Source organism: Sebastes umbrosus, chromosome 7, assembly GCF_015220745.1.
Source record: "Sebastes umbrosus isolate fSebUmb1 chromosome 7, fSebUmb1.pri, whole genome shotgun sequence".
NCBI classification, from domain to species: Eukaryota; Metazoa; Chordata; class Actinopteri; order Perciformes; family Sebastidae; genus Sebastes; species Sebastes umbrosus.
The window spans coordinates 19670532-19676496 of record NC_051275.1 but is presented as its reverse complement, the minus strand read 5'-3'; the positions used below and the strand labels follow the sequence as shown (position 1 = coordinate 19676496).

The 5965-nt window shown below is 41.2% G+C and overlaps 1 protein-coding gene across 2 annotated transcripts; it reads left to right on the top strand.

Moving 5' to 3' along the window:
• Nucleotides 1-277: 277 nt before the first annotated feature.
• On the top strand, nucleotides 278-4126 carry crybb1l3 (crystallin, beta B1, like 3). 2 transcript variants are annotated; one of them, XM_037774211.1, is made up of 6 exons: nucleotides 278-379; nucleotides 1944-2020; nucleotides 2130-2248; nucleotides 2330-2462; nucleotides 2969-3111; nucleotides 3204-4126. In XM_037774211.1, exons 2-6 carry the CDS (start codon nucleotides 1952-1954, stop codon nucleotides 3370-3372), a joined length of 633 nt encoding a protein of 210 aa, XP_037630139.1. In that variant the 5' UTR covers nucleotides 278-379; nucleotides 1944-1951; the 3' UTR covers nucleotides 3373-4126. The 2 variants fall into 2 exon arrangements, with proteins under 2 accessions (XP_037630139.1, XP_037630140.1); XM_037774212.1 differs by having other exon boundaries at nucleotides 357-475.
• The last annotated feature ends 1839 nt before the right edge of the window (nucleotides 4127-5965 follow it).

The window sequence follows — 5965 nt, the reverse complement described above, 5'->3', positions numbered from 1 at the left end:
GACAGAATGTGAGAGCGGGTCTGCAAAAGTATGCAAAAAGTGTGTGCGTGTATGTATGTGTGTGTGTGTGTGTGTGTGTGTGTGTGTGTGTGTGTGTAGAAGAGCAAACTTTCTGCTGATGGCAGTGACTGTTCCCGGTCCCCCCACAATGGCGCTGGACAACAAAACAGGCAGCCGAGTCAGCACGACATGCTCGCAGATAAGCAGCGTGACCTTTGACCCCGCATCATGCTCCAAAGAGCTCACAGCCAATGAGAAGTCAGGATCCGGCCTCTATAGACTCGGCCTGCATGTGAATGTATATATATATCCCCGCTAACAACGCCAGCGTCCATCACTTTCTCCAAAGGTCGGCCCGTTTCATCCCGCAACTGTAACTGTAAGTTTCCACTCTGAGGTCTTCTGACTCTTTAGGAACTGATAGAATCATACTGTGGTTTTCGTGTCTGCTCACACTTTGGACAGAAAGAACCAAGTAAGGATCGGCTCTTCTCTTAAACTTAAACTTTGGACTGATGGGATATTGAGATAAAAGGCAGCAGGGTGTGATTTGATGTTTTAGTGCTGCTCTCATGTTCAGTAGCTCATCCTGAGGTAAGATGGATGAGAAAGACGAGGGACTGTGACAAAAATGGATCATGGCAGGTTTGGACAGATTAGTTCTTTATGGCTGGTTGATGAGTATTCTTGCTCTCATGGAATGGACAAAATCTCAGAAATATAGAGAGGAAACACCACTTTGATGGAAGAATCAGATAAAACTATAACAAAAAGCTTGTTGGGATGAATTTTGGCACACAAAAATATTCAAATGAGTTCAATTAAACTAAAGAACAACATTGTTTTACAAATGCTTGAATATACATATATCATTGCAGAAATCTGCTGACTTTTTCTCCATTTTGCTTTTTAAATTTAATCGAGTGAGAAGCTTTGAAGTTTATGTTTGAGTATACTATAAAAGAAAAGAAGTCCAAAAGAAAGAAATATGCTGGACTGTTTTCACGATATGTTTTAACTTTAAAAAGCAATGTGAAAATCTTGTTTTTTTATCTGACTTCCCGTGGTTTAACTTGCTGCAGTGGTGCAGTAATGTACTCCAGTACATTCTGTCTGTCAGTGCATAGTGACATTATTGTTGGGTGTGGTCACAGGTGCTCACCCAACCTCACCCATCAGTGACTCTGATTATGGTCAGGGGTGGAACTGACTTGAAACTTTCAACCACAGAGGGCAGTGAAACGCTGCTTTTCAGCCTGGTGTTAGTTAACTCTTTAAAGCCTTCGTAACACCTCTTCCTAACTGGACACGATGCAAACGAGTGGACATCAGATTGTTTCAGTTATTCCCAGTGAAGATGTAATAACCTTCTTCATGCGTCAGCGAATGCAAAGCGATGTGTCGCCCTTTTAAAAAAACGCTCACCCTGGCTCTATGTATGCGAAGTTTCGCGCACTTCCAAATTATTTTCATGGTCAAAAACAACATTGACAGTAACTGACAGTTAATCAACACCACTGTTTTTATGTAATAGAGAGTGACATCACTCTTAGTATATTTGGACAATTTTTCACCCTCCATTCGCCAGAGTTCGCTCAGTCGCTGTATGTTGTTGTAAGAGGTTAGGTAAGACTGCACATTTAGACTCATTTTACAGTATACCCATCACAAAATAAATTACATCTAGAAATCAGTTCTAGAAAGTTATGTGAACATCAGCAGAAGAGATACTATATGAAGAAATGCTGTAAAAAGTTCCATTTTAGCCCCAAAAAAATATGAATGAATGAACATTGGCTCTCATCAACAAGAGGAATCCTTGTTGCCCTACACCTCTCTTGGTGTACACGTTGTATTCCAGCAGTCAAGAAACAGTATTAAGCGTCTTCATAGCCTCAGCGATGTGTGAAAATGGCTGACTGACTCTGTGCTTCTCTCTCTAGATCTGATCATGTCTCACTCAGGTGCTCAAGGTAGCATTGGCAGCCACTCTGCCACCATTGGGCTGCGCAATCACAAGGTACCTCTACTGTTTTGTTTTGTTTTTTTCTAAAAACTAAGCCTAAAATTCTGCATTGAAAATGTTTTTACTTCAGAAATAAATGCATTCAGCTTGTTTCACCTTTCAGATATACCTCTATGAATATGAGAACTTCCAAGGCCGTAGGATGGACCTGTTCGGAGAGTGCCGTAACCTGTGCGAGAAGGGTTTCGACAGAATCGGCTCCATCAGGGTGGAGTGTGGACCGTAAGTTGATACACCTGCCATCAAGATATGTGTCACAACACTGTATATCTAAGTAAAATATGTATCTATCTTTCTATCCAGCTGGGTGGGTTACGAGCAGCAGAACATGACTGGTGAGATGTTCATGCTGGAGAAGGGAGAGTATCCCCGCTGGGACACCTGGTCCAACAGCTACAGGTGTGACCGCTTCATGTCCGTCAGGCCCGTCAAAATGGTGAGTTGGGATCAGTCTGTTGGGGTTTTTTTACGCTGCACTTCCTGTCTAAGTGCTGATTTTTGTCTATCTCCATTTGCACCTCTCATCCATCTTCTATTGGCACATTACGGAAAGTGCTTTTTATGGCTGCAGTTAAATGTGTATTTATAGGCTCATTCCACTGACAGTATTTTTGGATTAAAGCTTTTATTAGCTGACATATTTTTCACACCACTATGTTTAAATTTGACGATGTTCAGACTAAAAAAAATCTGTGTTTTCCCCAAAAGGTTTGGTCCTGGCATCTAAAAAAAAAACATAATCAGTATTAAACAACAATAATCATATTCATGCGTACTTTTGCACTTCATCTAACCTTGGTGATCCTGACTGGACTTTTGTTGTTTTAAATCTATTTATTGGCTAAGATCTGGGACAGAGAGCTGCACCAACAACATCTGCAGCATCTGTATGAAAAGTGGTCAACAGTTACTAATTATAAATGTGATGTGTGTCTCTTACAGGATCCTCAGGATCACAAGATTTGCCTGTTTGAATGTCCAAACTTCGAGGGCCGTAAGATGGAGGTGTGCGACGAGGATATCCCAAGCCTGTGGTCTTACGGCTTCCAGGACCGCGTTGCCAGCATTCAGGTCACCGGTGGAACGTAAGTCATTTCTATCCCATCAGAAAGAAATGAAAACTAAAAAGGACACACAACTTTGATGTTCACATGTTTCTCTCTTCTTCCCCACACAGCTGGGTGGGCTACCAGTACCCTGGATACCGTGGCTTCCAGTACGTGTTTGAGATGGGCCCTTTCAAGCACTGGAACGAGTGGGGAGCCCAGCACCCCCAGATCCAGTCCATGCGCAGGGTGAGAGACATGCAGACGCACCGCAGAGGCTGCTTCGAGATGACCGCATAGAGAAGAGTCTAACAGCACACTAACAGGAAGGAATATCAGAGGGGTCCGGCTTGCCACGCTGCTAACCATCCCTTGGAAATTCTTCAACAGCCACCTAGCCACATAAGCTAATGGCTTTTGAATATTGTTATGCTTTTACTGGTAGGATTCGGGAGTATGTGGCATCGTGAATGATTCAGACTTCCAGAGTAACTGCAACACCGGTAAAAACTGTAGCAATGCTCTCTGTCTACGACCTCATAGAACGATTACGAACGGGGGGGATTATAGGGGATTAGTTTGTGTTTATTAGTTTGTTTCAATGCTATTATAACCCTTTTATTTTATTTTTATTTACTATGTGTTTCTAGCTGACATGATGCCAATTAAAGCGCTCTCCCTCTCCTGGGATCCACAGATTTTAGAGAGTAAAGGGATAAACAATCATATCACTCCTCACAAAGTACTACCATGGACAGCGCTCAGCTCTGCACATGCCCTGCAGTAAGTTTGCCCAGCAGAGGGAGGCAATAGCTCTTCATCTCAGGCTCACTTCACTGAGAGGAAGAGGAAGAGGGCACCGGCCAGGGAAAGGTGGCTGTGCAGGGTTGTGTTTTGCAGATGTGAATATCTTTTTGGCTGGCCCCATTCCAGCTCATTGATGGGGCTGTCCGGAAGATTTGCATTTTACACTTTCTCAGGGATGCTGGCATCTGGAAAGCAACTTTCCAATGAAGATAAAATGAAATAAAAATATTATAAAGGTGAAAGATCAGTCTCATCTCTGTCTTTGATTCCCTGCTTTTGTGTATTTTGCTTAAGGGTCATAATGGTCTTATAAGTGTCACTAACCAATATGTTTTAATAACAGTGGCTTTCTGACTCACATCTTTGCGGTTTTGGTTGAGTCTCACTGCTCTCATCAACCTCGTTCAGTAGCTTCAGTCAGCTGTTTTCAACCCACCGTACAAAGTTAAAAAGTTAAAGACTAGCTGAAGCATTGAGCAGCTAAAGTACCAGATATTTTCTTCAGGAGTTGGTAGGGACCAAAACAGAGCTAAAAGCAGATTAAATATTGGACTTGAAAGCAGAAACATGACTCCAAATGAATGCTGATGTTGTTCAGTGTCCAGTGATATAATGTAACTAAGTACTTTTACCCCAGTACTGTACTTAAGTACAATTTTGAGGTACTGCACTACATTTATCCGACAGCTTTAGTTTACAGATATATATTTTGAATTAATAATGTAAACTAACTAATAAATTATGATATATCATTGTAGATTAAGCTGCCCAGCAGTTAAGTATTTAAAAATATGCCACACAATAACCAGCTGCAATATTAATGTGATGGATACAGTAATGCATCAATAATTATAATCCAATAAGTAAGGGATAATGTACAGCAAGCCGGTCATTGTAGTGAAATAAACCCTGACAGTCTTGGAAGGGTCTCTCATCGCCCTGAAGGGCTTTATTTCACAACAATGAACTGATAGCTGTACATTATCACGCTTATTACACGGCTACTTACCTAAGAAATCAATAACTTGACACAAAAACGGTCCGCCAACGTCCGACATTAGAACTGTGCCCTTAGCGACGGTCTGTTATACATAGCAACGGTCTGTTATATATAGCAACGGGCTGTTATACATAGCAATGTACCGTAGAACGCCGTGTTTGACCAATCAGAATCGAGTATTCAACAAAGCCGTGTAATAATATAATATATATTATTCTGACATGGGTTATTCTGCATAATAAGTAGGCTACTTTTACTTTTTGATACTTAATAGTATATACCTTAAGTCTATTTTGATGGTAATACTTTTGTACTCTCTCGGGTAAGATTTTGAATGCAGGACTTTTACTTGTAAAGGAGTATTTTTACACTATGGTTTTACTACTTTTACTTGAAGGGACTATTTGTAAGAATCAAAAATGCTTGTTAACAGCGACACCTGTGGCCGTTAAGACCGCGTTAAGACCGCGGCCAACACTGTTTTGCAAGACGGGCTTCACTAGATTTAACTTTGCGGTTTTGGTGCTTCCGTGTAGTTTGTGTTGGAGTCTTGTCTGAACAGTGTAGCCACACGCGAGCGCGCATGGAACACGGACCCGGGTGACTTATACCTGTAAGAAGTTACAAACAGTCCCTTTAAGTAAAAGTTCTGAATATTCTTCCACAACTATCAGTGTCTGCTGAACAGGTAATTGTTTTTGAGCGTAACAACATTGTAAGGGTGATAATATGTTCATGTTACATTTACAGGTTGTTCTTCTGCCCCCAGGTGGCCAAAAAACAAAAACAAATGAACATTAAAACTGCTTTAAAAGCACAGGACACGTGATGATACCTTCAGCTACCTGTTGAGGTGAACAGTGAACATAAACATTTATTTATTATCATTATTTATTTATTTATATATAATTATACTATATTACAATTTCTATACTTAAGATGTTATTTGTGGCACCTGTGAACCTCTGCCTCACCGGATGTAGGAGCTGATGTGTGAGTATTGCAGTAATCAGTTACTGTTCGTGAGTAAAGCCCAGCCAGCCATGCACGCTCTCCTCTCACTGGTGTATCAGCAGCAGATGACGA